We start from the raw sequence: 12,359 nt of genomic DNA, 5'->3' as shown, positions 1-12,359 counted from the left end.
CATCAATTGAAGGAAACAAAACAAGCACACAAGTGACACCGTTGTTTTTGGATCAATGTCCTTGGAAAAACCCAATGCGGGAAAATCAGTGCAACTATCTGAGAGTTTTATTATTATGCAGTTTCCGAATACCATCTGGGTGCCAAACTGACTCACCCAACAGAGAATAATCTTAGCAGTAGTACCTCTCTACTCGGAAGTAGATATTTCGGCTAAAAGCTCGGATGAACAATTTGACAGTTCCCTCCAATCTGTCCCACGAAAACCCCAACGTTAGCCCTTCCTAGCCCTGCGTCAGCCCAATAACCCTTTGCGTCAACCTCTGGAGGCACTGCATCAACCTCTAGAGCCTCTGCATCACCCACGCTAGCTCTCTGAGGCACTGCGCAACTCTTGGCTGCTTCTGCGTGGGCCCTAGTTGGCTCTGCGTCCCTCTCTCCCGGCTTTTGCGTTGATTCTCCCGATACCCTCTCTGCCTCTCTACTTCTGTATTCACTGCCCCTCGTTGCTGATCACTAATTCTATCTCTCTTAGCAAAATCCCCGCTTTAGAGAATAGAATGACTGATCACCCTGGTGTGTTCTCCAAGTGACCCTCAAGCCTCCTCTTATACTTTTCTCGTTGACAAATCAACAGTCGAGATTAAGTCCTTAATCAACGGCTAAGATTAGATCTAGATCTGGCTTGATCCATGACTTTTGGACCATTCTATCACAGTTTTATATTAATTCACATTAATATTTTATTTTCCCTAATTTTAGACTTAGGGTCTTCATTAAAAATATTAATTATTTTTATATCTCCCAAACTGTTTAGAATCTGCCCAAACCCTTTCTAGATATTGGAGATCTCATGTGCCTTAGCCTCTCCACCAATTTTCGTGGCTAGAGCAAATCCGATGTTGCCCCAAATCAACACGCTGGCCCTTCTGGCCTCTGCATCAGCCTTCTGCTGACCTCCGTCAACCCCAGGACCCTCTGCGTCAAACCTCTGAGGCATTGCGTAGCCTCTGGGACCCTTTGCTTCACTCCAGCAACCTTTGCATGGATGACACAGTCCCTCTGGCGTCTACACTGTCACTGCGGGGCTCTGTTGGGCTTTGCATAGCATGGACTAACTGCTGCTCTCGCTCTCCCTGCTTCTGTGCTAGTCTCTTAGTATTGTCTCTGCCTCTCTGCCTCATACTCACTACCCCTCGCTGCTGATCACTGATTCAACTTTGCTTAGCAACCCCGCTCTGGCAAAATGAATGACTGATCACTCTGGTGTATTCTCCAACTAACTCTCAAGCCGCTTCTTATACTTTTCTCGTTGGTCCATCAACCGCCGAGATTAAATCTCTAATCAACGGCTAAGATTAGATTTGGCTTGATCCATAACTTTTTGGAACCTTATAACCCAGTTTTATATTAATACCCATTAATATTTTATTTTTCTTAAGTTTAGACTTAGGAACTCCATTAAAAATATTAATTATTTTAATATCTCCCAAACTTGGTACAATTTGTCCAAACCGTTTCTGGGTCTTGGAGATCTCATGTGCTTTATTCTCTCCACCAATTTTCATGGCTAGAGCACATCCGATGCTACCCCAAATCAACACAGACCACCAGATCATGGATTTGAGAACACTATTGAGTTGGAGGATGGACTGAATGCAATCATCACTACTCTGTATAGGCTCCCCAAAGCCTATCGAGATGAGATAGAGAAGGCCATCCAGGAGCTGCTGAGGTTGGGACACATCAGGCCTAGCTCGAGTCCCTTCGCTTCTTCCATGGTGTTGGTGAAGAAGAAGGATGGGACACTACGCATGTGCATTAACTACAGGACCCTCAATAAGAAGACCCTGAAGACGCTATCCTTTGGGGAGTTGGTGCGGGGAATTAGAAGCCACATCATTTGTTAGACATTACTTGTAGAATTTGTTGGAGGAGAAGAGGGAATTGTGGAGCAGAAGTGAGCCCATCTCTCCTATATGAAATTCTCTTGTTGAGCCTACATAGTCATTGCGCAGGCCTGCACAGTAATTGAGAGGGAGTTTTTGTGGTTGGTCTTGTTTAGTGGTATTTGGAGCTGGGTTGTTGTGTGGGAGTTAGAAGGGAGATTTTCCATAATTTTGGAGGGTTGTAAGACAAAATTTCCTGCAGGCCGAAATTTACTGGTAGTGGAGAAGTGTTGGGAATTTGGGGTCAATTTTGGAGCATCAAAACTAGAGAAAACCCTTTCTGGGTTTTTCTGGGTTTCTGGCAGGGATCTCAAATCTACTCTTCTAGAATTTTCTAGGTAGATTTCAGGGGTCAAATCAGGGTCTCAACGCAACCAGCATTGCAAAATTACTGGGCCAATGCAGATTTCTGGTAGATAAACTCCTACAACAGTTGGGCATTGATATATCGACCACCTGAGCCTTGTAACTTGCCTTGTGCAAGCGCAGGTGCACTCTTTCTATTTCACATTGTACTCCAACAATTATATATAATAAAATTGTCCATTTTGGTGTGTTTGGAAACATTTATTGTTTATCGGTGTTTATTGAAATTTTTTATGTTGAATTGTTTTGTATGTTTTTTCTATCAACATAAATTTTTTGATTAGGAATATTACAATCTTTTAATCTCCACCGTCAAAAATATTTATTTTTGAGGAATTTTCCAATTTCTCTTTAAAACCATTTTTTATTTATCCAAAAATAAATATTTAGGATTAATTTCCTCAAAAAATTGTTTTTGACTTAACCACCAAGGTCCAAGGGCTCAATTTTTCTTAAAATATCCATTTTTGCCTTGGTGGGGGACCTCCAAAAGTTTACTTCTTCTTGACCCACGAATTTTTTCACTTGGAGAAATTAATTTCTCTATAGTTACTTTTTGACTTCAAATTAATTAATTTTCTGGCTTAGATTATTTTTTTGCCATAAATATTAATTAATTGACTCTAAAGAGGGTTAATTATTTTTTCCACCCTCAAACATTTTAGCCATGGTGTTTAAGTATGAGGGCCATGCACTAAAATATTTTTTACATCAGATACAACAAATTCAACCCTTAGAGGGGGAATACACATTCATTATAGACCCTCAAAATATTTACCCATTTCTGCGACATAATACGATCTAGTAGAACAAATGATCTGTAATAAGATAACTTAGCCAAATAGCTTAAATTATTCGCAAATCACTTTTACAAAGACTCGATATAACATTAGGACTTATCTAAGGTCTTGTCATTAAATTTCACTCTAGCTTTGGGGTTTAAGTTGGAGGGAAAAAAACTCTTCTGATTATCCGTGTTTAGAAACAAAAATCATGCGATGAGGTTAAAAAACCTCATAGGATGAAATTCGTCGCCAAAATCAGAGGCTTACCTAAGTGTTGTTACAAAATTAACGGTCATACTAGTCATTTTACATTACAATTTGCAAAATTTGGGTTTACAATGATACATCAAAGTGTTGGCTGATGATTCTAAACTTCAAAAAAATTTGCACAACTGCTTCCTTCAACTTGTGACAAAATTGGTTCAATAGGTCCAAGAGTCACAACACTTCACTTGTTTGTTCCAATATACTTCTCTAAGGGCGTAGGTGTTGATATTCAAGAAACCGAAATGTTAATAGATTAGGATCGATTTATCTTAACTTGATAATTACTTGTGGATGCTTGTTGGCTTCTTATTAAATTTATGTTTTCTTCATCAAGCAAGTACCAAAAAGTACAAAACATGAAGATCACAAAGAGACAAAAAACACACAAAATTAGGCTCCAAGCCAGGCAAAACCCCCCAAGGGGGAAAACCCAAGAAGCAGGAGGAGGAGGAGGTGACACCACCTACGATGGTCACCAGTAGAGGACATCGTTTGCCTCCTCTATCTCCTACTTCTTCAGCTTCTAGAGGACATTAGAGTCCAATTCTAGCCCCAAGGCCTTCTTCATCTAGAGGGAAAGCTATTACATTTTCTTGCAAGAGGGGTAGAGGAAATCATTAGTTACTTAGTGGTTCATTTCACTGTATATGACTCATGATATGAGATACATTATTATATTTTTTGTTGGTATTTTGAGGTTGAGTTAGGACTTGAGATTAAGGACATAATTCACTATTATGCGTGATGTAGCACTAGACACATTACATATCTTATATATTAGTTCTTTTTTCATATTTATGTGTAAATGCATTTATTTTATTTTGTGGATGCTTTAGATACTGAGAAAAATGGAAAAAAAATGAATTTTTTTGGTTTTTTATTTTAATTTCAGAAAGCATGCCTACTCTATTAGTTTCATTTCATGTTAACAATGCTATATAATCATATTCATCAAATAAATTGTGAGAAAAGATCATGAATTTTATGTAGCATTAAATATTTCAATACATTCACCTTCCATGGTTGTAGGTTTATTACAGAGCAACATCACGTGAGCTGCGGAGATTGGATAGTGTGTCTCGCTCACCAATTTACACATCCTTCACAGAAGCACTCGATGGTGCCTCAACTATAAGAGCATTTACAAAACAGGTAGTTTTGGGGTTTACTTTTTTCATACTATTAATATATGAAAACCTAAAATCAAAATCTTATATTGTAAATGATGACTACACGTTGCTTATGTAAATGGCATAGAAATGAATAATCGTTTTTGTGAGAAAGGTTTGATGCTTACTACATATCCTTAATGATCAGTCAGGATCGAAATATTGAGAACATAGTTTTGAACTTATTGAGTGAATCTGATTATAGACCAAACCACCCTTTAGAATATGAATGAGATGTTGTTACAATGAGGGGTTGCTGGCTTAAATATAACGTAAGATGCGCTTTAATGAATAGTCATAATCTTTTTAGACATGACCTCTTAATTTTATTATTTATGATTTTATTGTTTATTTTGTATATAACAGAAACATTGCATGTTCCAACTAACCTTGTTTTATCACCTCATGATAGGATCAGCCAACTATCTAATTTTACCCTAGAAAACATTCCCTCCAAGATAGCTGCCCTCTAATCTCTATATTTTGTCTTTCTCCTACTACTAAAATATAAATATATTCAATATTGAACACATTTTATGTTTGTGATTTATTTTCTCCTTTCATTTTCTGGATCAGAATTAGTGCTGTAGTTCTTTCGATCACTATAAAACATTCTTATTTGCACTTTTGTTTTATATGTGGAGAACAAGTTCCTAATTGATATATTATGTTCTTTTTATTTTTATTTTTGTTTTTACTGGTCACATATACAAAAGCAAATAAAAATTGGTTACTATTTTATGGATTCATAAATGAATTCACCCACAAATAACCTTCAATTAAGGTCCATTGAAGGTGAAACTTATTAGTTGACACCTCTTGCTGCTATTACAACATATTTATACAACACCCATTAGTGAATTTATACAATACTATGAAATGGCACTGATTGGCACAATACACTACTAGCAGAGTAGTAGATCTAGGGAGAGTCAACCTAATTTCAACCAACACCCCTGAACAAGCCTAGAGCATATGGAGATAAGACGCGAGAAAATAATTTTGTTAATGTTCTGTTACCCACCATTTTGTGGGTCATATTCTTAGGAGAAAATTTTTCTCCATGATGATCCTCAGCCGGCCCCTTGCAGCCTCTCGCAGTCACCAACTAGCTCGATGTGCCATTTTTCCGCCACTTGAGCCAACCATGTGGTCCCTCACCCATCTATCATGATTGTATGTTTGAAGGTGGGCCTCTCAAACCTAAAGATATGCCTTGTTATTTGGTAATTGAGTATTCTAGTTTATTTGTCATTGAAACTTTGGGCATGAATTAATGGGGGGATTCGGCAGAAAGAGTGGTCTACGTTTGTGCTCTTGTCCCCTAGGTCTCTTTTGGGATGTTAACCTTGCACCCTAGACCTATGGGATCTATTTTACTGACCTATTGGTTTTAGGGATGGTACTACATGGGAAACCCTAATTTTGGTTGTGTCGTCCCACTCCCCAATTCGCATATATTACTCCCCTTTAGCTCATTACACCCCCAATCATTTCTCCTCCCACCTGGGTCCACATTCCTTACATTGGGTCCACATAGGGTCAACCACCCCCTCCCCTTGCCCCACATTTTGGGTCGGGCCTCGATTGATACTCGGAGGTTGATCTAACTAAAAGAAAAAGAAAAAGCATAATTGGCCATATTAACCAGGAAATTGTACCACAAAATGCAAAAGATGGTCAGGACAAAAGCATTTAGCACATGGGAAAAAGCCATGACATGAGCTCTACCCCATTCCATGGCCATCACCCTGGTTCCTACATGGCCCTTGATGAGCCTCCTTTATCACTCTGGAACCCATGATTGTCCCAACCCCCGGTGGGCATTGGACTGCACCAACTTATAAGGTGGTATCCACTGTTATACTTTACGCATCACGTTCTGTTAAAATTGGCAACTAGGTAAAAACTTCATGTGGGTCTTCTTATTCATGGCTGAAAATATTTTTATTAGATTCCTCTCGTCGAGAGGTGTAGGATTGATATAAAGATCATCTAATTCCGATAAGTATTCATGGAGATATGAATTTATTTTGATTATGGAATTATTATCAAGCCGACCTACAACTCATGTAGGCTCAAAAGCCCAACAGTCGCATCTATTCAAACACCAACGTTGTGTATAAATACAGGAGGACCTTTCCTCATTTGGAATCACTCATCTCATCACATCTCTCTCTCTACTGCAGAGAAAAGAGTCTCTTCTCTATTGCGCAGAAAAGGGTCTCTCTCTCACACATGTAAAGCCAGAAGCTGTTGAACCTGAAGCTGCAACTGCAGATCCAAAGTTTGACCAGCGTTGACTATCAGATCTCCTCCTTAGAACTGCGCTGTAGGTCCGTCTGGTTCTCCTCTGAAAGCTGTAACTTTTGGTGGTGGAATCAAGTCAAGCCGACGGACGATTTGCAAGATATCGACTGCCCTAGTTTGAAGGAAGCTGCTGAAACTGAAGCTGCAACTGCAGAAGTAAAGTTTGACCTACGTGGACAAAAGGATCTCCTCATCTCAACTGCGCTGTAGGTTCATCTGAACCTCCTTTGAAAGACGCAACCTTTGGTGGTGGAATCAAGCCAATCTGACGATCGGTTTGTGAGATATCGTCTGCCCTAGTTTTGATGATGAAACCACTAATGCTGATGCTGCTGATCTAGGGTTTGCTACTGTTGATATAAATCAGATTTATTGTACTATTTCTCTCTACTGAATTATTGAAGATAAAAGAAGATTTGATCAAAGGGTTTCCCCACACATTGTGGGGTTTGTCCCTGGCTAGCTGCCACATCTTGTGTCTCTTGTCTTGGCTTGTTTTCTGTCGATCGTTTAATGTTCTATCTGCACTTTACTTTATGTACATGTGATTGCTAATCTGTGGAATATAATAAGAAAAAGAAGTAAATTGTTATAAGCATAGAACATACCATACTTTAACATGGTATCAGAGCTGCGGTGAATACAAAGCCCGAGCAAGAGCAAGAGCAATCACTGAAGAGAAGATTGGCAAGGCTATCCTAAAAGAACTTGGGGTCCTCAACACTCTTTCCTACCGAGGACAAGCGCCGTGAGAAAGCTAACTATCACGGATGGAAGATGTCTATCGACCTAACCCTAGAAGAACAAGGAGTGTTGGACCATGTGAGAGGCAATACTATTGAGCCTCCATCAAATGCACCTTCTGCTGCCAAGAACAAATGGAAGAACGGAGAAGTTAAAAGCAAAGAAGATCATCCGGGACTCTATCGACAAGCACTTGGTGGCCTACATCTGTGAACTAGACACCTCCAAGGAAATCTACGATATACTGGTGAGTTTCTTTAAAGTTAATGACGCAAATCAAGTTTTGTTTCTTAGAAATAAGCTGAGGAAAATCAAGAAGGGTAAAGATGAGAGTATGCAAGCATACTTCTTAAGAATCACCGAGATCAAGAACGATCTCCCATCTATTGGGGAGACTATTACTGACAGAGAAATGACACTCACAACTCTTGGAGGATTACCATCTGAATGGTACGTATTCAGGACTACTCTTCTGAACAATAATGTAATTCCTAGTTTCAAGGAATTAATGGCTAGATGCATTCAAGAAGAAACAAGGGTAGAAGAGCAAGAAATGCCCTTACCTAAAGGTCCTCCTATTGCTTTTTCTTCTCATGCTAAGAAAAGAAATAATTCTGGGTCTAAATCGAAAAGAAAGGCTGGACCTAAGGGTGGAAGAAAAGGACGATGTTCCATTTGCTATAAAGCAGGTCACTATGCAAGGGAATGTCTTGATAGAAAACCGTGACCATGATCAAAATCCCTCTCATGGTAATCGAAGGAATGACAAATTCAATAGCAAAGGTAAGATGAGAGTTGGGAATCAAGGAAGAGGACAACCATTCAAGAAGGCTAGAAATTCCAGGATGTATTAAATGCACCTGACCTCAAAAAGGACCTAGTGTCCATCTCGGCAATGGAAGACAAAGGCTAGAAGGTAACCTTCAACGATGGCAAGGTATGTATATGGAAAAATAATGTTAAAGATGCCTTTACTCTTGGGTTTCATGTTGATTCATTATATCAAGTCGATGGAAGTCCGCTAGGTGTCATGTCTTATGACACATCTCTTCAGTTCGAACTTTAGCATCGAAGGTTTGCCCCCTTCATTATAAAGCTCTACTCGGTGTAAGACAAATGGTGACAGGGATGCCCGAATTTGAGTAGAAAAAGAAGGTGTATGTTTGGGATGTGCCGAAGGAAAGCTCAAAAGGGGACCATTCCTCACAAGCCTAAGCAAGACCTTCGATATATTACAGTTGGTTCACTCAGGCATACCTGAGGCTGGCATTAAGAGGGAGACTACTACACCAAATACTCCTGAGCAGAATGGTGTGGCGGGAAGGAAGAACTGTACAATTGTGGAAGTCGTCCGGGCCATGCTACATGATCAAAGACTTCCGAAGTTTCTATGGGCTGAAACTACAAACACCGCCGTATATGTACAAAATTGATGCCCTCATCAAGCGTTGGGTTCCAAGACTCCTGCAGAAATGTTCACTAGTAAGAAACCTGATGTTTCTCTTTTTTTTGGAAGCCCTGTATATTTTCATGTGCCGAAAGAGAAAAGAAATAAATTGGGTGCATCTGGAAAGAAAGGAATTTTCGTGGGCTATGGTGAAAATACCAAAGGCTATAGAATCTATGTAGCCGGTCAAAGGGAAGTCGTGATTAGTCATGATGTCACCTTTGACGAAGATATGGCTCTTAGCAAGGTGGACAATCTTTCGACTTTGAGGAGCTCTCAAGAAGCCGACACCAAGGAACCGAAAGAAAAGGATGATGAATCAATGCCTGATGTAGAAGAACCCATGGATCCGATTGATCCTCATCCATATGAGCCTTCCTCTTCTAGGAAGAGGCCTTCATGGGTTAGGGGGACACTTGATGATGTTGAAGGACATGCTGCACCCCGAGGAACCTTTCGTGAAAGTAAGAAACCTAACAGGTATCAGGGATACCTGACCATCATGAGCACAATCATACAAAATGAGCCTCCATCATTCTCAGATGTCATCAAGCATCAAGTATGGAAGGATGCTATGACCTAAGAATATGAGTCTATTATGGAGAATGATGTCTGGGAAGTAGTTCCCAGACCCCGGACAAGACAATTGTTACTTCAAAATGGCTTTACAAGATAAAGCATGCAGCAAATGGAAGTACAGAAAAGTATAAAGCTCGTTTTGTTGCTCGTGGTTTCTCCCAGAAGGAAGGTATAGAGCTTGATGTGATATTTGCGCCCGTTGCTAAATATACGACCATCCGCTAGATCATAGCCCTTGCGGCTTCACAAGGATGGAACCTACATCAGATGGATGTCAAGACCACGTTCTTTCATGGTTCGATCAAAGAAGAGGTCTACATGGAGCAACCCAAAGGATTTCAGATTTATGATTGAAAATCTCATGTATGCAGGTTAAAGAAGCCTCTCTGTGCGCTGAAGCAAGCACCCTGAGCATGGTATGAGAGGATCGACAGCTACTTGATGAAGCTGGGATTCACTAGGAGTGAAGCCGATCCTAACCTTTACTTTAAGGTTGAAGATGATAAACCTCTCATACTGGTGTTGTATGTGGATGACCTCTTTCTAACAGGTGCAGACCCTCTCATTCACAAATGTAAGAGGGTGTTGGATTCTGAATTTGAAATGAAGAACCAAGGACTTGAAGTGTGGCAGAAGCCAAGGGAAATTTTCCTATCTCAAGGAAAATATCTGGTGAACATTCTGAAAAGATTTGGTATGATGGACTGCAAGCCTGTGACTACCTCAAGGATCTTAACTTTCAGAAGTTATATGGTAGTGATGTTGGACTAGATTTTGGAAATGCCTCTAAGTTTCATAAACTCATTCGCATTGATGTTCTTGGTGAACCTCCATCCAAACATATGTTTTGCAGTTAGCGTTGTGAGCTCATATTTGGTTGAGCCTCACTGGGTTGATGCCAAGAATCTTCTGAGATATCTTCGTGGCACAATTACTAATTGGTTAAGATACACTGCCGGAGATGTGAGATTACTTGGATATACTGATGTTGATTAGGCAGGCAGTGTGGTGGACCGTAAGAGCACTTTCGGGTGTTGTTTCACCTTGGGATCTGCTTCGATATCTTGGATGAGCAGGAAGCAGAAGTCGGTGGCTTTGAACACCACCGAAGCAGAATATATTGCTGCTAGCATGGCCTCCTATGAGGCAATCTGGTTGCGAAAGCTCTTCAGTGAGCTGTTTGGATTTACATTAGATACCACTGTGATTCTCTGTAACAACTAGAGGCCTGGATTGATGTGTTCTCCATGGCGATTGTAGCAGGATTGGTGTGTTCTCCTGTGAGGCTTGGATTGATGTGTTCTCCATGGCGGCCTGGATTGATGTGTTCTCCATGGTGATTGTAGCAGGATTGATGTGTTCTCCTGTGAGGACAGGATTGATTAGTTCTCCTGTCGAAGCATCCTACCCATGCAGTCTGGGACTCATGGGAAGTACCTCTCATCTGATCAATGAGCAGGGAAATGAAGTTAGGGACCATAGTAGTACTGAGGGACGCATCGTTGTATCTACCGTACTCCCTACGCTAGGATGACCTCCATTGATCTGGATCAATGATACTGGTCTGGGACCAGTGGTAGGAGTTGTACCATACTATGACACTAACTTCGGGTCGATTGAGACTGGTCTGGGACCACTGGTACATACTCTGAGACTGACTTCGTGTCAGTGCAGTACTGGTCTGGGACCAGTGAGAGTGGTACATACTATGACATTGACTTCGGGTCGGTTGAGATTGGTCTGGGACCAGTGGTACACTCTATAAGACTGCGATATTGGTCTGGGACCAGTGGTAGGAGTGGTACTTACTATGAAGCTGACTTCGGGTCGGTTGAGACTGGTCTGAGACTAGTGGTATGCACTCTGAGACTGACTTTGAGTCAGTGGAGGATGATACTGGTCTGAAACCAGTGGAGTTGTACTCACTATGACGCTGACTTTGGGTTGGTTGAAACTGGTATGGGACCAGTGGTACATACTCTGAGACTGACTTTGAGTCAGTATCATACATCTTCGATCATTTCTTCTTATTCATAATTTGGACAAAAGCAGAGCGGAACAGAACAAAGTAGAGCAGCGCATAACAGCGCAGAGCCGTACAGATCAATACAGGGCAGAACAAGACAAAGCAGAACATGCAAAATAGAGCAGAGCAGGGCAAGGGTTAGGCTGTACAGGGCAGTGCATTTGATGGATGAATAGTAATGACCGATAGACAGATTGCAGATGAAGTTCTCCCTAGTTGAGAGGGAGTGTTAAAATTGGCAACTAGGGCAAAACTTCATGTGGGTCATCTTATTCATGGCTGATAATATTTTTATTAGATTCCTCTCGTCGAGAGGTGTAGGATTGATATAAAGATCATCCGATTCCGATAAGTATTCATGGAGATATGAATTTATTTTGATTATGGAATTATTATCAAGCCGACCTACAACTCATGTAGGCTCAAAAGCCCAACAGTCACATCTATTCAAACATCAACATTGTGTATAAATAAAGGAGGACTTTTCCTTATTTGGAATCACTCATCTCATCACATCTCTCTCTCTCTACTGCGTAGAGAATAGTCTCTTCTCTACTGCGCAGAAAAGGGTCTCTCTCTCACACATGTGAAGCCGGAAGCTGTTGACCCTGAAGCTGCAACTGTAGATCCAAAGTTTGACCAGCGTTGACCATCAGATCTCCTCCTTAGAACTGCGTTGTAGGTCTATCTGGGTCTCCTCTGAAAGCCGCAACTTTTG

At 40.7% G+C, this 12,359-nt stretch overlaps 1 protein-coding gene across 2 annotated transcripts in view; it reads left to right on the top strand.

Moving 5' to 3' along the window:
- ABCC13 (multidrug resistance-associated protein 11) overlaps positions 1 to 12,359 on the top strand; it is a 547,614-nt gene that overhangs the window by 355,079 nt on the left and 180,176 nt on the right. For both annotated transcript variants that reach the window (XM_089375024.1, XM_089375023.1), the window contains one exon: positions 4,396 to 4,518. In XM_089375024.1, coding sequence (XP_089231150.1) covers positions 4,396 to 4,518 — 123 coding nt within the window. The remainder of the gene's footprint in view (positions 1 to 4,395; positions 4,519 to 12,359) is intronic.

The sequence above is a fragment of the Pinus tabuliformis genome, chromosome 8 (assembly GCF_031772625.1).
Source record: "Pinus tabuliformis cultivar Carrire ecotype Pingquan chromosome 8, CPIR1, whole genome shotgun sequence".
In the NCBI taxonomy this organism is placed as follows: Eukaryota; Viridiplantae; Streptophyta; class Pinopsida; order Pinales; family Pinaceae; genus Pinus; species Pinus tabuliformis.
The sequence above is the reverse complement of the archived record's forward strand: the minus strand, read 5'-3'. Positions and strand labels throughout refer to the sequence as shown.